Here is a 24,225-nt window from a genome sequence, read left to right on the forward strand (position 1 = left end):
AAACATTTCCCATAGAGGATTGCTAATTGTGCTTCTTTGTAAAACTCTTCCTAGACTGCAGAAAGTATTCAAATGTTGTTGTTTTTTTGGTCTGGCCTATATCTATCTCTCTTTTTCCAAGGGTAATTAAAGACAATAGGTTAGTTTCATTACTAAGGGCGTATGTGTGCGTGTGAGAGTGCGAGCGTGTTGCTGTTTAGAGTGTACGTGTTTAGTTTTGTAATTGGATGCAGTGGACCATATCAGTCTTTACCTGAGCTAGTAATTTGCATGGCTTTGATCGACAGGACGACTATACAAAGCAGGCACACGTGTCATTTCCAGAGAACGTGGAGAGAGCAGAATACCCATACCTCCTTCATTAGGCATCTCTCTCTGATAAATTAGTCTAATTGGTGAATAAACTAGGAAAAGGCACCTTCAACGGTGCCATTATTTATCATCGGATAGTTCCCCAAATGGTATTATTTGCTTTAATATCTTACCACTTGATACAGTATGTATTTGTATCGTTTGAAGTGATAATGTGGGGGATATTTAAATGACTCAGTGTAACAGGCTGCTTGTGCCTTCAGATACTTGTCTCCATATGACAGCGGGAACTAGTGCATGTAATTAGGAATATTCATATTATTCTGTCACAGTTCCTCAGACTTCACACGGTGACACTTTGAGAACTGTGAGAAAACCAGCCTGTGACCGGTAGCGCCGAAATGTGTTTTTCTTACGGAATGAGATACCATTAGGGGATTATGGCACTTGTAACAATAAGTATTATCGCCAGACAGAAAGCAATTGAGAGAGGGAGGATTGACCCGGCGGCGTTCGGCCTGCGGAGCGTAGATACGCGCGGGGTGTGTGACACACGTGTGATTACGGGGGCACCTGGCAGCGTGCGGCCCACCCACGTCGCCATGCACGGTGGTTATTATTCGAGGCGGCTGCAGCTCCGAGCGCCGCTTAATGAACTGCGTGTCGAGCGGCAGAGCAGGAGGTTAGACAATTTGTCCGAATTTAATCATGGACCCACTGTACAGGCGTGTTAATTTTATCAAAATTGATAACGTACAAATGGTTTCCTGGCTCACAGAGCCCCCGGGAAATGTCTTTGTCTTCATACTGTTTAATTCAGACATCTTTTGTCTTGGCTTGTTTAGACTCTCTCTCTCTGTCTCTCTCACTCTCTCTGTCTGTCTCTCTCTCTCTCTCTCTGTCTCTGTCTCTCTCTCCGTCTCTCTCTCTATCTCTCTCTCTCTCTCTCTGTCTCTCTGTCTCTCTCTCTATCTCTGTGTGAGAACCCAGGACCCACCCCACTGATAAACAGTTATTAACACTACTCATGTAATTAAATCTACATTCACTTACTTTGTATCACTCATCTTTCCCACCTCTCTCCGACCGTACCACAAAACTCATTTTGTGGTAGTCAAGGGCCTCGACTCGAGGGCTGTTGTCTTAAATCAGAGATTTACCTCGACAATAAAATCATATTCAACACTCTGTACTCTGTCACCCTTGCACGAATAATGGGAAGTTAATTTTGACTTAATTTTAACCACTCTAGTCATTCAAACCATCAACGACTTTATGAATAATCCACAGCCTCTCAACATCCCTGCTGATTTCATTGTCATGCCGTGACAGACCGCGGAGAAGAGCTTGGCAGACGCTGCCCTCAACACTTCTGCTGGGTTTTTGCCTAGAACGAGTGAGCAGGCGCATTTTTTACATTCACAAGCTGACTGAATGGAAATGCTGAATGTACCCACACCTCACAGCAGACTCTCCAGCGAGCTGCCAGGAGAGGTCGTTGGAATAGGCGGTGTTGCCAGTCCTGGTTGGAACTCGCCGATGATGCCGTCCTCCGGTATTTTTAGTCCTACTTCACTTCGGACGACGCGATTTTACTCCACACTTTTAGCTTAATTGACGATAATGGAACTCCCCAGAGGATCCAGGCCCAGCTCGCAGACAGTATTGATCTGACGTGATCTCAGCCACATGCCTGTCGATAGCGAATCCACACAATAGAATGGAGCGTTTGTTTGAATGCCCCGCCGTGGGGATTGATGGCTGGTTGAATGCCTCTGCGAATGCTCTTTATAAACAGATATTGGACTCTTTATATTCTAATGTGGTGTCCGGGGTGTGGACAGGCCAGACGTTGGCATGGGGCTTGATGGATAGTGTTTACCATAGCACGGGACATTGAACGAGGAGAGCCCAAGCCGGCCCTGCTTTAACACTGTCAACAGTTGTGACCGGGGGATTGGAGCAAGAGACGTGGCCACGGCTGCTGCTGTCAAATGTTCTTGTTTTTGTCCTAAACCCCTGCGGCTAATGGCCCTGTGTTTGCTTCCCGGAGGGAGGGAGGGAGACAGTAAAGCATGGCACAGCGAGCTGTAGTTCTGGTCGGGTAACTCTCACTGACATGTACGAGAGAGAGAGAGACAGAGAGAGTGAGACGACACGGAGACTGGCCAGGGCTGACGTGTGGAATGACCTGGCGACGGGCGTTTCTTGGCCGGGAGAGCCATAACAATGGCGACGACCCCCCCTCCAGGATCCCCTCAATAATCCCGGGATGTCTCTGTCTTCCTCTGATTTTTTTTTTTTTTTTTTAAACATTTTTTATAATGATGCCATTCGGACAGCAATGATCAAGGGGCAGAAATGAGCGGCTTTGATGCCGGGGTTCGGGAGATCAAAAGACCTAGCTAATGCCCCATTACAGGTTGCACTCAGGCGGTTTAGTGGCCTGCCCTCGTGATCCTGCAGCAGGCTCAGATAAATACAGTATGTACTGTCTGGCACTGTGGATCATGGCAGCCAGATGATCAGCTGCTGATTGCAAGGTTAATGGCTGGCTTTTGTCCATGGGTTTGTTTTCTTCTTCTCGGAATACCAGGGAGGGAGATGTGAGTGGGCTGTGTACTTTGTGCAATTAGATAAATCTGGGCCTTATGCCACATCACTCCAGGCTAGTACTGCTAATGGAACATACCAGAAGGCGGTGTCACGGCCTTTACGGTGTGTCAGAGAAAGTGCGGAAACATCACCTCACTTCCGTGCCGGTGCGCCTGTGGGTTTGCGCTGTGACATCGACACGGCGCAGCAGAAGGGCGGCGGCTCGGGACTCGCGCACGCACACCAAAAAAAAAGGCAGCTTATTCAAAACCCGAGCGGGAAAAGGGCGCCGCCCCGGCGAGCCTCCCTCCCTCCGTCCCCCTCGTTATCCAGGGGCCGCGCAGATCGGATGGAGCGAGCGACGCCCGGCCGTTAACGAGCGATCAAACCCCCCCCCCCCCCTCCCGCGACCTTTACGAGAGCGCCGTTAAACGAAGGCACAAAGTTCAACGCCTCGTTTCTAACGGCGTTGATTTAGGCCCCGCGCGGGGGAGGGCTCTGATAGCGGGGGCCTCGCTCCCTGGAGCCAGCGATGGGGAGGCGGAGAGTCGCCGGCGGTTTTATATAAACACGCCAATCCCTCACTTAGCCCTCCCCCCGCTAGGTTTAACAGTGCAAATGTCCACTTCAGTTCTTCAAAGAAATATGTACCCATTATCTTTTCCTTTGATCCCAGAGAAAAGGGAACGCGAGACCCATGATAGCTGGTGGCTGTCATCGCTTTGTTAGCGTTTTAAATTAATGGGTACTGGAGGGTACTCCTGTTCTGCAGGTCTCTCATCTGTCTGTATTGGCGACTAGGCAGGCAGGCCACGCTAAAGGCATCATAAAGAGGCAGAGAGTATTTGACACCCCGCTAATGTGGTCAGTTTAATACCTTCCTAAAGCCGCTGTATCAAGCCGCCGTCCTGATAGCTCGCCAAAGAAAATCCCACAAGCTGAGGCCTACGCGCTGATAAGTGCAGAGGGATGTAGCTTAGCCTTATCGGCCCTTGGCTCCAATGACACAGTAATCCACCCGATGCCAGGCTGTCATGGCGCCGAATGAAACACACTAGAATCATTTTGTTTACCCAACAAAGACTCCTGACAAAATCGGATATCTCCATGCTCCACTCTAGTAGAGATGGGGGATGCTTATTTCTAGTGGCCAAACTCTGAAGTGGCTAAATTGTTACCTGGCGGCTACTATCTGCTAGCAGCCATTCTGTAGAAAGGAGCTGCTCCCGTGCTCCTAGAACGAGAGGGCCCCCTGCACATCAGCTCAAAGGAGATGCTAATTGCTACCGGCCATTGTTAAGTCAGAGCGCAGCAGGTAACAGGCTTGCGGTCCGTGTACCACGGCGCTCGCGAGCCTCTCGAGTGAGTCCAGTGTGACGACCCGCCGCGACAGCCCAGAGCAGACGACTGCGGCTAATTTCCTAGCCGCTAGCCACCGTCCAGCGCCTTCGTACGTAAGTGGGGGGAAGAGCTACGGCTCTCGGAAAGGAAATGGAGGCGACTCCAGGGCCTGGGGGGGAGTCGATCTGCTTACCTTGTTATTGTCTTCCGGATACAATGACTGTCAGACAGGCCAGCTGCCCCCTCCGGGAGATCAAATGGTCATACGCTGATGTGAGAGACATGCTAAGTGTAAAAGGAGAGGCAAGAGAACAGGAGAGAATCTCATTTTCTGGGAGGAAGGCTGTTGGCTCCCCTCGGGGTTTCAGGGTGAGTTTAGCATGTCAGGGGAGCTTATAGGTGGGGAATATCTGAGATGGAGCGTGCCGCTGTGGATATTGCCTCTGGGTTGTCAGTACTGCTGTATTTCTGGGTGTCTGTCCATGTGGGCGTCTGAGATAAGGGATCGTTACGCCATTGCGCTTGTTTGCTATGATGCTACGCCATGTTCATTTTCTCTCGTTGTGACCACAGTATCATAGAGAAAAGCACTCTGATGTTGGATCTGGTCATCGACATCAAACCAAGCAATGTCTGCGGTTAGTTAAATGTGCCGCTATGTACTTTTCATTGCGTCCATATCGAGGTCTCTTAACTATCAAAGCCACCGGAGAAGACTGAAGAACAAATACAGCTAGTTCCTTTTATGCAAATCTCTTGCATTTTAAACACAGCCGCAAATGTGTTGCTCTCTTTCGGTGGCATTTGGAGTGCTCTGCATTAGTGAAACGCCTTCAAGTGCCCAGTCTGGCAAAGCCTCAATCATCACCACCCCCACATCTAGGCCCTGAACTGTAAACAGTTTACTTTCTCAGAACCGGTTCCCCTCGACTGAAGACCGGGGCTGCAACTGCCGAAGCCTTTACTCGGCGAAACGAACGAGTCTTGGGTTCTGAAGACGAGGAAAGAAAGAAGAACAACCAGTAAAACGTTACAGTGTTTACTTATTACCCTGGAGGCGGCAGAACGTGTCTCACTAAAAGCGTAAGCACCACCTACAGGGAAGCGGGAAGCAAATGCATGCATGCATAATTGTGCATAGCATCCAGCTATGATTCCTTAGCAGGAGCGCTTTTATCCTCGTTATTTAATAAGTGGGCAATTATCAAATAGAAAGAACATTCTGAAGGGTATTTGTGTGGTCACACTAGATACAATAAAGAAATGCAGTTTTTAATTCACTTGATGAGTCCGCCTAAAAACGAGCGTGCAGGCAGAGATCTCAAATGTGTTAAACCACCCACTGTTTTTAGCGAACGTAGAGGAGTACAACCTCCGCTGGGTCTTAGCAGGGTCTTTATAAACGGCAGGATTTACACGGGCCTTTCACCGAGCACTTTTCATTTGGAGCCTCTGCTCCATATTCCATTGACTCATAGCCAATTCAGGCCAGTGTACGCTGTGAACTAGATTCAGTTATCTGTGGTCCTGAATAATACATTTTGTCAGGGGCGTCCTGGCATTTGCCCGAAGGGATTGCCTTTGGGGCTTTGGCCGGGGTCTGCATTTCTGCCAGGCTACTGATGAAACACCTACGTTGAGTATTTCACACCTGTCAGTGACATCACTTCCCGGTGATGAATGATGGCAATATTAGGAAGATACGATACGACGAAGCGCTGCCTTGTCACATTTACAGCACATTAGACGATCTTCAGCTTGCTTTTACTCACTTACCACCAGTACCTTGGCAGACAGGCATAAAAACGACCACTGCAGAACATTTTATGCACTCTCTACACGACCACAGACCAACTGTTCATGGATTTCCACTGTGTCATTGTGTTGGAGAATTACCCATTTTTTAATTTGATTTTTCAATTAAGAACTTAAGGCCCATGTGACTATTGTTGAGACTGTTACAAATTAAGCAGATGATGATCTCTCTCTGTGCATCTGTGTGAGCGTCTCTCTCTCTCTCTCTCTCTTTTGTTTGTTCCCGTCTGAGTTTAGGGGATATCACGTGCCTGAGCAGACAATGGAGGGGTAGTTTGGGAGGTTAGCTGGGTTTTTTGTGTTGCTGGCCAGTGAGGGTGGGTGGGGGGCGGGGCCTTTCTAAGCTGTGAATGGGACCGTTGAATCGGAGGTAATTTCGGGCCCCGGTGCAGGGCATTAGTTGGATCGGCCTTTCTGCTGAGTGGCCCGTTTTTCTTTTCTGTCTCTCTCTCTCTCTCTTTCTCTCTTTCTCTCTCTCTCTCTCCCAGCAGCCCCCCCTCTGCTGCATCGGCATTTCTGTCCACCAACCAAAGGCCTTTATCTGCGTATCCATGACGACACGTCTGATAGGGTGTGGCAGCGGAGATCTCGTTGGTCCGTTTCCCTCGGGGAGCCAATCCATCTAGATAGAGATAGCGTGAGATAGCGTGGGGCGTCCGGGCCGCGGCGGCGCTGCTCTGGGCCGCGCTGCCGGGGGGGGGAGGGGAGTGTGATAAATGAACAGGCACTCGCTGGACATCCCCATTCATTATCAATGGGAACGGCGCCGCCCGCTGGGGGTGTGCGCAGCGATTGCCATGACGGCGGGCTGCTGAAGGGCCTCCCAGAGGGGCAGCTCAACAAGCAGGACTGGGGCCACGAGGGCTCACAGGGACAGATCCGCTATCTACCCATGATGGAACACACACACACACAGACACACACCCTCACACGCACACACACACACTCACATACAGACACACACACACGCACACACACACACTCACACTCACATACAGACACACACACACTCACACACACACACTCACATACAGACACACACACACTCACACACACACACACACACACACGCACACTCACATACAGACACACACACACTCACACACACACACACACACACACATACACACACACACACACACACACACGCACACACTCACATACAGACAAACTCACATGCACACACACACACACACACACACACACACACACCCTCACAAACACACACTCACATACAGACACACACACACACACACACACACACACACACACACACTCACATACAGACACGCACACACACACGCACACACACACACACACACACACTAGGAGCAACAGTTGTAGTTTACAGTCACTGAGACCGCCTCTTTGCCAATACGATCACACTCTTAAAGGGGCGCTCAGAGATTTTGAGCTTCTAGCTTGTCTTTGCATTGGACGTGTAGTAGCAGGACGCAGAGGTTTCTGACTGTAATTCTGCGCTCGATCCTGTTAACGTCAACCGCCACACTACAGAAAGTATGGGGGAGTTGAGCATGGCATCCAAAACTCCCCAAAAAGCCATTCAAATTGTTTGTTACACTATAGGACATGACTTTCGTGGTCTCTCCGGCAACTGTTGCAATTGTTGGAATCCGACGGAACTTGTAATATTTCATCAAATATCTAGAGTCAAATTCACCACTGAGATCTGTTGCTTTTGTGCACCGCACACAGACCTACCTGCAGCTCTGCCATTAGACGTCTCTTTTAAAGATGGGTTGTGCTTCTGGACACCAGTGTTTGCGCTGACCGCACGGGTCTGCAGGTCTTTGACCTGAACATTAGTGTCCAGACCCGGACCTGCGTGGGGCAGAGCGATCAAAGGCCCAGGAAATCAATACACTTAATTAAGGAGAGTGCGAGTGTGATTCTCTCACGTCTCCCTCTTGACGCTCGCGCCGTCTCTCGGCCCGCTGACGGACGCCGGGGCGCCTGTCATTTTGAGCTGAGGCGTTTTGACACATCGCTCTGTATTCCTCCTCTGTCTCCGAACGCGAGCAGACTTCAGCCCGGCAAGGTGATTTGCCGGAAGGCTTTGAATTTACAGACGTCTGTCTTGAAGGGAACACCTTCAGCCAGCGAAGGTCAGCCGCGGCTCTGAAGTCTGCTCCGCCTGGGTTAGGACCGACACACACACACACACACACACAAAAAAAACTAATTGGACGAGCTTGCTTGAACAAAGCCTTGTGTGGAGATGGTCAATACAGGCTGTGTTCCAGCGCATAGGCAGAGGAGATAGATTCCCTCCCCGCGTCCCGTAGATCAGAGCGCGCTCGCTTGTTCCCGGCGCCAAGCCACCGACCAAGCCTTTGTTCGCAGTCCAATAGAAGACGAACGGGGCATTTCTCAGGTGAAACGGCGTACTGTCCAATGCAGTGCCTTTCTTTTGTTTGTTTGTTTGTTTGGCGCCGTGCTCCCTATCAGTCAACGAGACAAAAAAAAAAGTGCCTCCTCAAGAGATTTGTCCCACTCTCCCTCCTAAGCCAGAAGCATATTCCCATTTATCATCCCATAACACAGTGAATAGAAAGCAACGTTTTCCCACTTGCTCAGGGCGCGTGCTTATTGATTGGAACCCTCCTTTGTCTCGTCCTGTCCCCATCTCCAGCCTCTCGTTCAGCCGGTGGACACGGCGGCCGTTCTTTTTGGACAACACGGTAGATTTGCTTCCCCCCAGAAGCAGCAGAACCCCGGTGCGGCGAATGTGTTTTTCCACCCTGTTGCTTTCTCCATTTTCACATCTCCACAATAGTTTTCTGCGGTGTAGAAGATTGGCGTGTCCCCTTTCGCCTTTGTGTTTTGTATCGCACAATGAAAAAACGGAACAGGTATTTCTTTTTGTGTGGCGTCGCGCGGAGGGGCCGGATGGGATGAGACAGGGAAGAAACACCCTTATGGTAAAAAAAAAAGAAAAAGTAGTCTCACATTGTTAATTCTAGTCACCGTCACGTTATTACTAGGCCATGAATAGTCCTCTCTCTCTCTCTCTCTCTCTCTCTCTCTGTCTCTCTCTGTCTCTCTCTCTCTCTCTCTGTGTCTCTTATTCCATGCTATTTTTACACACTGCCCTGCTAAGCACACAGTAAATTGGGCGGCAGGTTAAACCTTTGGGTTCCTGTTTTGAGCCGGGGCTCAGTACCCTCTCGTCTTCTCCCCCATCTCCTCCTCTCCTGTCCTCCTCTCCTCTCCCTCTTCTCCCTCTCTCTTCCTCCCCACTCCCCCCCCCCCTCCCTCTCATCTCCTCTCCCCCTCTCCTCTTCCTCCCTCCTCCTCTCCCTCTCCTCTCCTCCTCTTCTCCCCCTCTCCTCCTCCCCCCTCTCTCCTCTCCTCCCCTCCCCTCCCGTCTCATCTCCTCTCCCCCTCTCCTCTTCCTCCTCTCCCTCTCCTGTCCTCCTCTTCTCCCCCTCTCCTCCTCCCCCCCTCCCTCTCATCTCCTCTCCTCCTCCACCTCCTCCTCTCCCCCTCTCCTCTCCCCAGACGCCCAGACCGACGTGCTCTGCGTACTCTGAGGTCGTCCTCAAGCCGGCGAGAGAAGGGGAGATTAGACGGCCTCCTTCAAGTCCTTTGTTAAGCAACCCTGCGTCTGGTTTAATAATTCAGAGCCGCGCCCCCGAGGAGAAATGATATATCGTAACGTCTGATCTCTTCAGCTAGGAGCAGCTTCGACGTCCTCTCTGTGCTGTTTACCGTTCCGTACCGTCACACCGAGGGCTCAGGCGGGGGACACGTTCGCACGGGCAGGTGTGTGTGTGTGTGTGTGTGTGTGTGTGTGTGTGTGTGTGTGTGTGTGTGTGTGTGTGTGTGTGTGTGTGTGTGTGTGTGTGTGTGTGTGTGTGTGTGTGTGTGTGATGCGCTGTCACTCACGTACAACATGAACCAGTGTTGTACCGCTGCCACCGGACTGCTCAGGGATGGTGTACTTCAGCTCCCATGAGCCACCTGTGTGTGTCCGTGTGTGTGTGCGTGCGTGCGTGTTACACTCCGATGAAATAAACATCACACACTTCTCCACCTCGCAGGGTGCTGAGAATCGGTAGCCATCCGCGGCAAGCATCCCTTGTTGGTCTTGGGGGACGCGGCTAGCTCACAAGTTGGAATCTATTTTAGTAGCTCAGCTAATTTGAGGCGATGCTTCCCCTTACCCAGACAGAGCAGGGCAATTAGCTACAGGCTAATTGGCACGCGGGTCTTCCAACGCGACGTTCTGGTGGTCCTCGTTGCGATTCGCCGAGAACATCGCTCCCAGCTTTTTCCCTTATTCCTTTCCCTCCCCCTCTCTCCTCCACTACACCTGTTTGGAGCAGTGCCTTTGGGGCCCAGGTTGATATAAATTATGTATGAGTTTAGGAGGCATCGGAGAACCTTTATGGGCTGCGCCTCACAGTATGAGCAGCGTGGGAGGAATCATCTGTCCTTCCGTCTTATGTGTCTGTCAGTCCGTCCCCGCTGGCCTCATTTTAAATATCCTGTCCTCTCTCTCTCTCTCTCTCTCTCTCTCTCTCTCTCTCTCTCCCTCCCTCTCTCTCTCTCTCTCTCTCTCTCTCTCTCTCTCTCTCTCTCTCTCTCCCCCCCTCTCTCTCTCTCTCTCTCTCTCTCTCTCCCTCCCTCTCTCCCCCCCTCTCTCTCTCTCTCTCTCTCTCTCTCTGTCCCTCTCTTTCTCTCCGTCTGTCCCTCAGTGCGGTTCGTGGACTGCAGCCTCGCCGGCCCCGTGCTCTTGGAGACCGGCAGCCCGTCCGAGTTCCGGATAGAGGCAGACGGAGTGGTCTACGCCGCCAGGAGCCTCCGCCTCCCCGACCTGCGGGCGGCGTCGCCACTGGCCATAACGGCCAGGAACCCCGCCTCCAAGCAGCGGTGGGAGACCCGGGTCAAGCTGAGGCCCCCCGTGGGCCAAAGCCAGCAAGTGCGTCCAGCCCCCCGCCCCCGCCCCACCACATCACACACACACACACACACACACACACACACACACCGTTCTCTGTCCGTCTGTCGATTGCCTCCATGGCGGCCACCTCGTCGGAAACGCCGAACCCTCCGCTTCGCCCCTCTGTTGGGGGAAAAAAAAAGAAGCTTGAGCTTACTAGACGCGGCGCATTCACAGATGACTTGCTCCTAAATCGTAGCAGGTGTTCTGGGAGACTGGATGGATGCGCGCTAATTAAAACCTAATGTGTCAATTTACCAGGAGCGCAAACATATACTCAGCACTCAGCGCGGCCAGCGGGTAGCCGCAGCAGATGTACAATATACCATAGCTCCTCATGAAGCTGATTTTCAATAAGCCTCGTCGCGGCGCCGGGGTATATAGTCTCGCCGCTGAGAGGGAGGAACGCTCCCCTAGCGGCGATTCGGAGGAGGTGGGTGGGTGTGGCAATCTGTCCGTTGGCTGCCGAGAAGAGCTGGCGGAACCTCCGCCCCGCGAACCGGGATCCGAGTGCGGGGGTTAACCGTCTCGACCGAACGGACGCTAACAACTTACCCCTCCCTCCTGCTCTCACCTTCCCTTCTCCTCCTCGAGGGGTTAGAGGGCGGGGCCTCCCGCAAGGAGCCCACCGTTTCGGCGTTATCGACATAAACGAGCTTGTTTAGCGAAGACCCCCGCCGTCAATAACCCCCCCCCCCCCCCAAATTAGCGACACAGGCCGCCATCCCAGAAAGCCAATCTCGCCAAGCCCTCCTCATTACAGCCACTCCCCTCGGTTTATGGTACCCCAGATTAAACATTAACAGCGACAGTTACGTCTAGTGACCGTCGCCGGGGCCACGGGCCAGCCTTCTGCCGGGCCGAAATTAAACCTCTCGCCCCGGAATGATTTAGCGCGGCTTGTGGAAACGGCATCGTTAGGCGCCGACGCTCATTTACTACAGCGACTCCTGCAGGTATGTGATTTTAATGATCCCATTACTCACCGACGGCCGTTCCCTTATAGAGAAACGCATCCAAGACGGAGGAGCACGCCATGGGCTCGGCGCGGGTTTGCGAAACGGGGGGGGAAAGGGGAAGACCCTTTTCGGGCGGCAGCTGTAGCCGCGGTGATTCTTTGAGCGCTAGCCACCGTGCGGCGCTTGGCCCGGGGAGGCGAGCGTTGAAACCAACCGACTGACGCAAGCCTGCGAGGTCATATGCTGCCAGTTATCTCTGCCAACGTAATTATTGTCATGGATCATCATCATCGTCCTGCATCCCTTAATCACATCAGCGATTAGGCTCTTTATCAGCGTCTCGGATGCTGGCCCAGCCGGGAGGGGGACGTTTTAATCAGTGACAAAGCAGTGATTTCCTGGCTAGCGTCAGAGTGACCCGCCCGGCCCGCACCGGGCACGACCTTCAACCCCAGCTATCTGTCCTCCACCCTCACAACCGTACATCTCCGGCTTATCAGACCCTCTGGCTGGTCTGAAAGAGGTGGCTTGGAGCTCTGCCCAAAAAAAACACACACACACACACGCCGACACACACAAACACACACGCACACGCGCTCAGACACACGCACACACTAGCACAGTCACATACACACGCACACATACTCAGCCACACCAAGCACACGCAATGTTAAACAAGCGCGCGCACAAGTAGGCACACTCACGGACTTAGAAGCACACACACACACAAGTAGGCACACACACACACACACACACACACACCAGACCATCAGTCACGGGCAGACTGTCGTGGAGAGTGTAGCAGTGCACCGTGGGTGCGGATGCACGCGGACCTCCAGCACTCCGGAGATGGATGCACGTTAGGCCGAGCAAACCCACCACTCCATTCATCACTCCCGGATGCAAGTCGCAAATAATTACCGCTCTCTCACTCTGGCCCATTTTAATAGGGTAATAGATATTTCTGAGGCATGCTCCCTCACTATCTGCCCGCCCGACTCCTGCATTCTCAGATGTGTGAAAGCTGCATAATCGGATTTCAAACACGATTAGTGGAAGCGCTCCGACAGCTCCCCACATCCAAGGGGAGGGGAATGTGGGCCGCTCTGTAAGGCAGCGAGATGGTAGTTAATTTGCGCCCCCGTCCAGGGAAGTTTCCGGTCAGTTCTCAGGATCGGGCCGGCGCGTGCTAAACCGGCCCGCCCGCCCACGCGAGCGGCGGATGCGTCCTTCAGCCGTACCGGCGACCGGCGCCGCCGTCCGTTCGCCGACCTCGGCGACAAACGGGACCCCTTTCTTTTATCTGTTTGTTGTCGTCGTTTTTTTTTTCTTTTTTTCTCCATTCCCTCGAGCCTTCGCAAGGCTGTCTGAACTTTTCTGGCACCGCGTCCGTCTCCAGGAGAAGACCGTGGAAGAGGCGTAGACAGACGGAGCCGTCTGGGCATCTAGGCCTCGCTGGCGGCGGCCTCCTTGGTTCCTCCTCTGATTCAAACTGGCTCATCAACGCGCGCACACACACACACCTCAAAAATGTAAAGACACAATGGATCTGAAATGTTGGCCGTAAAAAAACCAGTTTGTTTTTTTCCTGGAAATTACACCGCTGTGAAAACCAGCAAAAATACAACGATGATATGACTAAGCGGACGGTACATTAGCGCGGGTCGCTAAAAGCACGCCCACACTGCCGTTGTCACCATCGTGTGTCATGCGAATGAAAACATCTGGTTGGTACTATTGATGACGTGCCCAGTAACTGGTTAACCGGTGGCGTACCCCCCCCCACCTGCAGGTCCAGGATGCGCCGGCCCCCCCTCCGGCCGCCGAGTCCCGGGGGCCGCGGGAGGTCGTGTTCCCGTCGCGGCAGCAGGCGGACGGCGGCGCCGGCGGACTGCTCAAGCGCATGAAGAGGGACTGGGTGATCCCACCAATCAACGTGGCCGAGAACTCCAGAGGGCCCTTCCCACAGGAGCTCGTCAGGGTGAGACGCGCAAAACACACACAAGGACACACACACACACAAGGACACACACACACACACACACACCTAGGCTTATGACAGGAGTGGATGCGGCAAGAGCACGCGTTACATTCGCGAAATGTCAAGTACTCGTCTGTTTGCCGGTTTCCTCGCATACTGCACTTGGATGTCCCTCCCTCACAGAGACGGTGCGGACGCAACCCGGTATTATTTAGCGTGAGGGACAAATCCGGAGACCACCGCGGGCTGTTTGCCGGCCCGCCTGTTGAGATATTATCCTGCTTTTATCATCATTCCTATCATGGCTCAAGGACAGCCGCGGTCTCAACCGTTCGCCTCGAACACTGGCCGCGGCGAGGCGGGTGCTAGGAGGTAGACCGAACACAAAACGCTTAAGAAGTAGATCCTCTCTCAACAAAAAAGCCGACGGCTTCCTGACTGAGCGCTAAGCCCCCCCCCATATGCCGCCTGTGTGTGTGTGTTACATTTAATCCAGCGCAGGTTCGGGGGGGACGCTGGGGTGGGTTTAACAGATGACACGAGCGTGATGGTCTATTTACACGAGTCTGATCCACACATGGGGGGGAGGGCCCGGATCTTACATGCGGGAGCGGCAGGGATTGAAACACACACACACACACACACACACACACACACACATACTGTATATGTGAACACACACGCACAAACGTGTGTATATGTGAACACACACACAGTCAAGACCCCTCTATTCCGCCAACTCATAGAGAATCCGGCCTGTGGTTATTTACTGTGTAGCTGAGTATCAATCATCGGCACGCCCCCCCCCTTTCTCCCCCCTACAGATCCGATCGGACAACGACAAGAAAAGCTCGCTGCGCTACAGCGTGACGGGCCCCGGAGCTGACCAGCCCCCCACGGGTATCTTCATCATCAACCCCATCTCTGGAGAGCTGTCGGTCAACAAGCCACTGGACAGGGAACACATATCCAACTTCCATGTAAGTGGCACCCAGAGACCGTGACCGAGCCGAATTTGACTTACAACAACGCACTGGGGGGAACAAAATCGAACCGATGGAGCTCACGATATATAATATTACAAATGTACCATCCGAGTGGTTTTATTCTGCTACCGTAGGTATGTGCCCACTATGTTCATCCCAATAGGCCAGCTTGATCCCAAGGTTCCTGTACAGCCCAAACAGCCTTCCAAAGTGTCCTTAGACAGGAGTGCAAAACGGGAATGTCTGACTTCCATGTCTGAGAATTTGAAGGATTTCATTGGAACCTCCTCAGTATGTTAAAGACAACATCCCGGGAATATCGAGTCACGACACAGAATACCTGCATTCCGTACGTCTTTGTGTTGTCCGATCGAACATTACCTTTTATTGCCTCGCTCCGACACCAGGAGAGCCCAGGTGAGTGCGGATGATAGTATTGTGATGGCTCACTAATGGATTTTATCAAGAGGGCCGCAGCAGAGCGACAATTGTTCAGGGTGCAGAAATACCGTAGATGTTTAGAAGAGTGGGCGCCTTTGTGTTTTTGATGAACGAGAGCATGTGTGGAGTGAAAAGGAGGTGAGAGATGTTGTTTGAAAGTTGTTTCAAGGTGAGCTGTGGGTGGCTCTGTGATAAGCACATTTTGAACTTCTGAGTGCTACAGTCCTAATGGACTGTTTTGTGTTCCTTTTTGTATTGCGCCCACCACATTCCATCAGTTTGGTTACAGTACGTGTGTGCGTGTGTGTGTGTGCGCGTGTGTGTACGCGCATGTGTGTGTGTGTGTGCGTGTATCGATCCTCCGAGTAAGAGTATGTTGTATGTGTTCCTTCATGTCAGTGTGTGTGTGTGTGTGTGTGTGTAGAGATGACTGATGTGTGCGTTTCCCCCACAGTTGAGGGCTCATGCAGTGGACCTGAACGGTAACCAGGTGGAGAACCCCGTTGACATCGTGATCAATGTTATCGACATGAACGACAACCGGCCAGAGTTTGTCCATCAAGTCTGGAACGGCACGGTTCCCGAGGGCTCCAAACCAGGTAGGGGTGGGGGGGCGGATCGAACGCACGTACAACTCCAGGGATGGCCATTTTGTTAACTTGGCTACTGCTCAGAATTGATACAGTAAGATGGCTAACATTTGCGACCCGGTGAGGGATTATCTTGGCAGTGTTTGAGACGATGCTAAGGGGGCGATCACACCTGGAAGAGACGCTAGAAGCGCGGACGCTTCAAAGACGCTTGAAACGCCTGGGCCAAATATGACGATGACGAGCTGGCGCTTCTCGCGTCTGACGCTCAAAAGTTGAAAATAGTTCAACTTTTTTTTTTTATTCAGCGTCTACAAACGTGCGTCAAAACTGACGCGCCTGCAAGAAAAGATGCTTGAAAGACGCCCGTCGAAAAAGAACGCCAGTCAGACGCGCCGTATCATAGGAAATCAATGGTTTTATCAATGGTAGCGTCTCATTTCTAGCGTCTTTCCCAGGAGTGGCATAATTGCTGAGCATTTTCATCTATTCTTTTTCGCATAGCCTGATTTTAGGCAATGATAACGGAAATGCTAGCTCGCTGAAATGTACCACTGTAAAACTGAGGTTGCACTCACTGCAAAAAAAAAAAAAAAACAGCAAAAAAACATTTGCATCTTGTCTCTGTCTTTGCATTCCTCAGGGACCTTTGTCATGACGGTAACGTCTCTTGACAAAGATGACCCCAAAACAGGCAATGGGATGCTGCGTTACAAGATCCTCTCCCAGAATCCAGAGAGCCCCAGCCCTAACATGTTCACCATCAACAACAAGACAGGAGGCATCATTACCGTAGCAGCAGGCCTGGATAGAGAGGTACACAATGGAGCTCTCTCTCTCTCTCGCACTCTCTCTCTCTCTCCCTCTCCTCTCTCTCTCTCTCTCTCTCTCTCTCTCTCTCTCTCTCTCTCTCTCTCTCTCTCTCTCTTTCATACTGTAAACTCTCTCTCATACACTCTCTCCCTCTCTCTCTCATACACTCTCTCCCTACCTCTCTCTCTCCCCCCCTCTCTCTCTCCCCCCTCCCTCTATCTCTCTCTCTCTCTCTCTCTCTCACACTCTTTCTTTTCCCTCTCTTTCTCCATGTTTGCCTATCCTGGCGCTCTCATTAAAAGCCTATTTGAGTAGCTCTAGAGCAACAGTCTTGTTAACAGCCATCTATCACTGCCATGTATTTACTACTCTCCTTTACTGCGCTGCACACTGCATTTGTTATTGTTCATCTAGATATACTTGCCGTTGTTTATCCAAATGAGTTCTGGGTCAGGCGGATATGGAGACAAACCGAGTTTGGGTTGTTTTGCTGACATCCGCTATGCCTCATGACTAATGAGCGAAACCGAGAGTCGCCGATTACCATCTTCCGAACGAAGACCCAAAATGGACTCTCCCGCTTCATAATAATTTATTCTAACATGGAGGCAACATGCACTGTTGAGCAGATAAATGTTTCCTTTTTTCTCCTTCCTCCGTTTGGTGCTATAAATGGTAGCACTCCGGTTTAATTGGACAGCCTTGCTTACTGGGAAATAAAGCAGGTAAATAAATATATAACGCCGAAGCCAGTTGGTGCTATTCTGGCGGGGGCAATCTGGCTAGCCGGCTGCTCAATCAATTCCACCCCGAGGCTGCCGTTATGTGTACGGCAGTTGCCACCGTGAAAGTAATTTGCCCGGTTCTCATTACCTAGCAACTGGTCCGTCACCTGAGTGGCTTTTTAATGTGAAGGGAGTCATTTGTTATCGCCGGATCCCCCATCATGACTCATCACGGTCCACGTAGCGGGAGCGCCGCTCGTGCTCAGACTCCCGACTTCCATGAACCCCCGCCGCAAACCCCCGCCTCTCCCTCCACGGGGCGCGTATAAAGAGTAGGGCGGGACTGTCCGTCTTTGCAATTAGGAGACAGGCCCTTTCTGAGTTGAAAGCCGTCGGGCCCACGATGGATCGAGATGTAAAACCATCATGGCTACCCATCCCCCCCCCCCCCCCCCGCGCCGCCTACCTTGTGACCGAACCTAAACACTGGCTAAACAACGTCTAAAACGTCCTGTTCTTCTCTGTCGCCGCCCTCCGCAGAAAGTGCCCCAGTACACGCTCATCATCCAGGCCACGGACATGGAGGGCAACCCCATGTACGGCCTCTCCAACACCGCCACGGCCGTCATCAAGATCACCGACATCAACGACAACCCCCCGGAGTTCACCGCAGAGACGGTAAGGAGAAGAAGCCTCGACCCCCCCGGTCCGCGTCTCACGGCGGGGGGGGGGGGGGGCGAGACGCGACGGACCGCAGTCAGACATTTTTTTGAGTCTAATCCTACAGACATACTGTACACAGTGACGACCCAGCTGTCCCAGATCGTAGCTAGGTCTACTGTATAACGTATGCAGCGCCCGCGCCCCGATTAGCTGATAGCCAGCCACGCGTACAGCAATATCCGTTGCAAATGTTGACACGTTAAATTGCCAAGACGCCGAGCACACAAGCGTGTTTGTGAAGGACTGAAGGGTGTAATGGTATCGCTGTTGTGCTAAGAGAGGGATGAGTTGCTACAGGCATTTATTTACACGGGGCGGGCACTAGCGAGCTAACCGGCGCGTCCGTGTTTTTCTGCTGCCACAGCAGTACGGCTAACTGCTCCCCGTCATGTTTTATTAATGCAGTTCTTCGGAGAGGTGCCGGAGAACCGGGTGAATGTCATCGTGGCCAACCTGACGGTGACTGACAAAGACCAGCCCAACACCCCCGCGTGGAACGCCGTCTACAAAATCACCGGGGGCGACCCCACCGGCAGGTTCTCCGTGCCAACGGATCCCACCACTAACGAGGGCCTGGTAACCGTCGTCAAGGTGAACCCCTACCCCCCCCACCTCCCCAAGAGAGACACTTATCCCCTGAATAGCGACCCTAGAGTGAATCGCTTATATAGAGCTGTAGTTTGTAAGCTATGGGACATCTGTTGTAGGTGGAGGCCATGTAACAGACCACGGCCAATTGAAGTGTAGTTTGCATTCAGAACAGAACTAGTTGTATCAATAGTTTGTTGATTTTTTTTCAGTTGAGCATTAGAGTTGTTTGTTTGTTTGTTTTCTCATGACATACCGCCGCGTTCCCCCTCCCCAGCCGATCGACTACGAGATCAGCCGGACGTACATGCTGACGGTGGTGGCGGTGAACGAGGTGACGCTGGCGCGCGGCATCCACTCGCCGCGCCAGTCCACGGCCACCGTCTCCATCCAGGTGATCGACGCCAACGAGAGCCCCTACTTCGAGCCCAACCCCAAGCTGATCAAGCTGGAGGAGGGCCTGCCGTCCGAGTCCGCCCTGACCACCTTCACGGCCCAGGACCCCGACCGCTTCATGCAACAGAGCATCAGGTACGTCGACGCCGGCGCCGAGTCTTTCGCGGGGAATGTTGAGATCAGGCGAACCGAACGCGCCTCCTCTCCTCTTAACCCTTCCTCTTACCCCCCCCCCCCCCCCCCAGATACTCCAAGCTCTACGACCCGGCGAACTGGCTGTTGATCGACCCCAACACCGGACGCATCACCACGATCGCCGTCCTGGACCGCGAGTCGCCGTACGTGAAGAACAACATGTACAACGCCACGTTCATGGCCTCCGACAACGGTACGCTCGCCACTTTGTGAACGGCCCTGAGCCGAGGTTTCCAGATTTTCCTCATCATAGGCTCTCTAATGCACAGTCGGAGCTTTTGTCCACTCAGGACGCCCGCCAGCGCGCACTAAGCCACCCCATGCGGCATGGACATTGGAAAGACATAAATGCTATCTTTTTAGTTGTGGAAAAAGGCTAATGCTACAAGTGCTGCGGTACAAAGTGAGCATTGTGCTGTACCGGCCACCACATCAATCTTTGGCCGAGGTTAACAGGGTGTACCAAAGCACAATGGCCCACACAATGGCCGCAAAGCGGCCGGCATAATAGCAGCGGCCCCGACGAGGGTTCTGTACCAGGCGCTAGTGTGGCCACCTTGGCGAGGGTTAATGTTCTAGCCACCCCCAGAACTCGCCTGGATGTGGACACGTTCAACCCCTGCCCCGAACCGGAAGAACGCACCTCTCTGCTCGGGCTTAGCTTGTTCTGCGGAGCACAGCCAGGGGCAATAGGCTTAAAAACCTCCACCAATGGAGCGGGTTTCTGAGCATTAATAGGTCAGGATTGGATGACTAGCTCCTTTGAGCGTGGCCTGAATGGTAAGAAGAGACTCCCGGTCGCGTGAATGCAGACAGGCAGCTCTGTCTGTCCCGCGTTAGTATTCTCCACTGGTGGCCTTCGTCAGGAAGACGCACGCCTTAGAGCCCACGCCTGCACGCCCGTACACACACACACACCACCCCCCTAACACACTCATACACTCACAAACACACACACCACCACCCTCACACACCACCACCCTCACACACACACACCACCACCCTCACACACACACACACACACACACACACCACCACCCTCACACACTCATACACTCACAAACACACACACACACACACACACCACCACTCTCACACACTCATACACTCACAAACACACACACAAACACACACCACCCCCCTCACATGCTCATACACTCACAAACACACACACACACACACCACCACCCTCACACACTACCACCCACACACACTCATACACTCACAAACACACACACACAACCTCTCACACAGACACACACACACACACACACTCCCGCACTCTCTCACACACACACCAACACCCTCACACATACACCACGCACTATCTCTCTCACACACGCACACACACTCCCCCCTCCTCTACCAACCAAATGTTCTGATGTCTCCCTCCATCCCCTTGAGAAAAGCTTCTTAAATTAGAATGCAGTTTGGAAGGGTTTTTCCCTGCAGTGTCCATGTACAGAAGTACAGAAGGGCCCTGTTCTAGCAAGACTCCTAGCTGCATTATGACACTGTGCAGGAACTACAATGGACTCAAATCAGGGAGATCACTTCAATGGTATGCTTATCGATCGGCAGATGTACCGTAAAAATCAATATTTTCCTAAATATATCTGTGTGTGTGTGTGTGCGCGTGTGTGTGTGTGGGCGCGTGTGTGTGGGCGCGTGTGTGTGTGCGCGTGTGTGTGTGGGCGTGCGCGTGTGTGTGCGCGTGTGTGTGCGCGTGTGTGTGGGCGTGTGTGTGCGCGTGTGTGCGCGTGTTTGTGTGTGTGTGTGTGCGCCTCCAAGGCGTGCCCCCGGCGAGCGGCACGGGCACCCTGCAGATCTTCCTGCTGGACATCAACGACAACGCCCCGTACATCTTCCCCCCGGAGGTGGAGATGTGCGAGCAGCCCGAGCCAAACGCCTTCAACATCACGGCGATCGACGGCGACCAGAACCCCAACGCCGGGCCCTTCGCCTTCGAGCTGTCCAAGAAGCCCGCTGACGTCCGGAAGAACTGGACCATCACGAGGCTCAGCGGTAAGAGACGCGGGGAGGGAGAGAGGAGGAGGAGGAGGAGGCGGCGGCGGCGACCCCTCCGGCGTTACCTCAGCAACAGTATGAACCTGATCCATGATTAGCCTTGATCCACAATTAGCCTTCTCCATCGGGTCAAGTGCGTGCCGTGGTCTCAGCAAACGGACCCTTCTCTCTCTCTCTCTCTCTCTCTCTCTCTCTCTCTCTCTCTCTCCTCTCTCTCTCTCTTTCTCTCTCTCTCTGAACAGAGCTTTCCATGTTTTTTTTGTGAGGAGGCTGTATAAATTAGATTATTAACGGGCCTTTGGTTCAGCAGGCAGCTTCTAATTGATTATGCTAATTATCAGCATAAAGATGGAGGAATGACTCATTTCTTGTGCGCTAGCGATTAGATGTTAGGAGCCTGAATGCATTGAATAAATATCTTAATAGGATAACAGCCATATGGATTATAGGAGCTGGATTTTCGCCTAAGCAGCATTATGAAAATGTCTTCAGTCGGTTTATACGCTAAGAATTTTAATCCTGACCGTTTTGGATTGGATATGCTGCCACAACTTCCAGGTAGGAATTTGTGTCGAGTATTTCTTTTCCGATATGGTCCTAATCACATTCTAGCATATACTGTGCAGATGGCACATTTGGAGTTGCGCACGGGGCTCTTGGACTTAAGAAACATGGATGTGCTGTGTTATTGAAGATAAGCAGTTGAATTTCAGAAGTTGAATCTCTCTATCCCTCTCTCTCTCCTCCTCTCTCCCCCCCCCCCCCTCTCTCTCTTTCTCGCAGGCGACTACGCCCAGCTGAGTCTGAAGATCAATTTCCTGGAGCACGGCATCTACGACATCCCCTTCATCATCACAGACTCGGGCAACATGCCCATGTCCAACACCACCCACCTGCGGGTCAAGGTGTGCCAGTGTGACCACAACGGCGAGTGCACTGACCAGCAGCTGCTCAGGACAGCTGGCCTGGGAACCTACTCCATCCTGGCCATCCTGCTGTGCATCATCATGATCCTCAGTGAGTTTTTACTTGTATTTTTAGCTACTCTTCCTGAACATTGAAACATATCACTACATATCATATATCAATATAACGTGTCAAACTTAAAGTAACAATAGTATCAATACATATATTAGTATAATGAAACATTACAACATTAAAAATAAGAGTACATATCATATAGATTTTCTGTAGCAATACAAAAAATAAATAAATATATATATATATATATATTTAGATGCATGTTCTCCTCCAGACCACGCCCCGCCCACTCCCCAGGGGACGCAGGGGATTATAAAAAGATGAACGTGTCATCCCAGAATATCCAGATAGATTATTCTGGGATTTGCCAAGAGATAGCCCCGATCACAATCCTGACCAAGCTCCAAGCTGGATTGGATTGGATTACATGGGTATGAAAATATGTGATATGTTCTGTAATATGGTATCTATTTTCTCCCTTCTCCCTATCCCTCTCTCTCTCTCTCTCTCTCTCTCTCTCTCTCTCTCTCCCTCCCTATCCCCCTCTCTCTCTCTCTCTCTCTATCTGTCTCTCTCTCTCTCTCTCTCTTTCTCTCTCTCTGTCTCTAGTCCTGGTGCTGGTGCTGGTTGTGTGGATGAGGCGGCGCGATAAGGAGCGCCAGGCCAAGCAGCTCCTCATCGACCCTGAGGACGACGTGAGAGACAACATCCTGAAGTACGACGAGGAGGGCGGTGGAGAGGAGGACCAGGTAGAGTACACACACACACACACGCGCGCGCCTTGACGTGCTTAGACATCCCCAGGCTCAGTCTACGCTCGGTCCTCTTCTCTCCATCACTTCCTGTTCAGGGCCGTCACTTCCTGTTCAGGGCTGTCACTTCCTATTCAGGGCTGTCACTTCCTGTTCAAGGCTGTCCTCCCTGCAGTCGGTCCAGCGCCACGTCGGTTTAGCACTACATACTCACCCACTCCGACTCTCATGTCGGAATGACCTCTTTTAGTTAGTACAAGGGGGTTGCTGCAGAAATGGGTTGGCGTTAACGCAAATGGATTGTATTTCCAGCCAGTGTCTGAAGCTGTGTTGGGGGATGGGTGGGGGGGGGGCTCAGGGTTGGGCCCAGTCCTAAATGAGCCTCCCAGACGGGCGATTGGAGGACTAATGTAATGTAATTGAGAGACAGACATCTGCTGGGTCTGTAATAATGGATCTAAAGTAACTATATGACGTGGGAAGCCATTACACATCTGTTGGTGAGCGGCCAGGAGGGAGTCCACACACACACACACACACACACACACACACACACAATCCGGTATGTGTGCCATGCATACTGTACACACACTCACAACCGCACAAACCGATTTTAAAAGAACTGTTCGAAGAAACCCAGTGATATATGGTAAGACCCTCCGAAATGCAAGGACGGGGGGCGAACAGATTTATTGAGGGAAAACAAGCTTCCATTTTGAGTGGAGCGGGGGAGGGCTGGATGCTGAGAGGAATTGGTCTTGTCTGAGTCTGGGAGTCAGCGTCGGATGAAAAAATGTACCCGACTGTTCCCGGCGATGTGGACTTAATAATGTTCACCTCTGTTCTCCCTATCTCACCCGCTGGGGAGGAAATTGAAGTGTCAGAGTATCGGTCGCTCTCGGAGTATTAGATTTTAGTTGCTCGCTGCCATTGTGGGGATTTTTTTTTTTTTTTTTTTATCGGCCTGGGAGGCATTCATTTTGCCGATGGCGGACAGCTGATCAGGTCCTGCTCGCCAGATGCTAGCGACCCATAGAT

At 52.1% G+C, this 24,225-nt stretch overlaps 1 protein-coding gene across 1 annotated transcript in view; it reads left to right on the plus strand.

Moving 5' to 3' along the window:
• Nucleotides 1-24,225, plus strand: part of LOC311316547 (cadherin-2-like) — a 57,667-nt gene that overhangs the window by 27,074 nt on the left and 6,368 nt on the right. The window contains exons 3-14 of the mRNA XM_084447422.1: nt 10,785-11,008; nt 13,781-13,969; nt 14,794-14,949; nt 15,851-15,995; nt 16,630-16,802; nt 18,065-18,202; nt 18,653-18,838; nt 19,113-19,366; nt 19,477-19,619; nt 21,218-21,451; nt 22,238-22,471; nt 23,045-23,184. Of these exons, the coding sequence (XP_084303548.1) occupies nt 10,785-11,008; nt 13,781-13,969; nt 14,794-14,949; nt 15,851-15,995; nt 16,630-16,802; nt 18,065-18,202; nt 18,653-18,838; nt 19,113-19,366; nt 19,477-19,619; nt 21,218-21,451; nt 22,238-22,471; nt 23,045-23,184 (2,216 nt within the window). The remainder of the gene's footprint in view (nt 1-10,784; nt 11,009-13,780; nt 13,970-14,793; nt 14,950-15,850; nt 15,996-16,629; nt 16,803-18,064; nt 18,203-18,652; nt 18,839-19,112; nt 19,367-19,476; nt 19,620-21,217; nt 21,452-22,237; nt 22,472-23,044; nt 23,185-24,225) is intronic.

This window comes from Borostomias antarcticus (assembly GCF_949987555.1).
Source record: "Borostomias antarcticus genome assembly, chromosome: 12".
Lineage (NCBI taxonomy): Eukaryota > Metazoa > Chordata > Actinopteri > Stomiiformes > Stomiidae > Borostomias > Borostomias antarcticus.